Source organism: Apaloderma vittatum, unplaced genomic scaffold, assembly GCF_000703405.1.
Source record: "Apaloderma vittatum isolate BGI_N311 unplaced genomic scaffold, ASM70340v1 scaffold36394, whole genome shotgun sequence".
NCBI classification, from domain to species: Eukaryota; Metazoa; Chordata; class Aves; order Trogoniformes; family Trogonidae; genus Apaloderma; species Apaloderma vittatum.
In genome coordinates, this window is record NW_009711603.1 from 9,449 (window position 1) to 9,680 (window position 232).

General features: G+C 62.5%; 1 protein-coding gene across 1 annotated transcript in view; it reads left to right on the forward strand.

Annotated features, from left to right (window-relative positions):
- Positions 1 to 132, forward strand: part of LOC104272638 (U5 small nuclear ribonucleoprotein 200 kDa helicase-like) — a gene marked incomplete at both ends in the record, with an annotated part of 9,323 nt that extends 9,191 nt beyond the window's left edge. The window contains 1 exon segment of the mRNA XM_009867687.1: positions 1 to 132. This exon segment is cut by the window's left edge and continues 7 nt beyond it. Within this exon segment, the coding sequence (XP_009865989.1) occupies positions 1 to 132 (132 nt within the window).
- Between the last annotated feature and the right edge of the window lie 100 nt (positions 133 to 232).

Sequence of the window (232 nt, forward strand, 5' to 3'; positions counted from 1 at the left end):
GGGATATCCCACGACGACCTGAAGGGGGATCCGCTGCTGGACCAGCGCCGCCTGGATCTGGTTCACACCGCGGCCCTCATGCTCGACAAGAACAACCTGGTGAAGTACGACAAGAAGACGGGGAACTTCCAGGTGAGGCGGGACGCGGGAACGGCGCTGGGAGCGAGCTGAGCGTCGAGGAAGGATGCGAGAGGCATCTCGCTGGTGTCTCGGTTTAGAAGACAGGGGAACC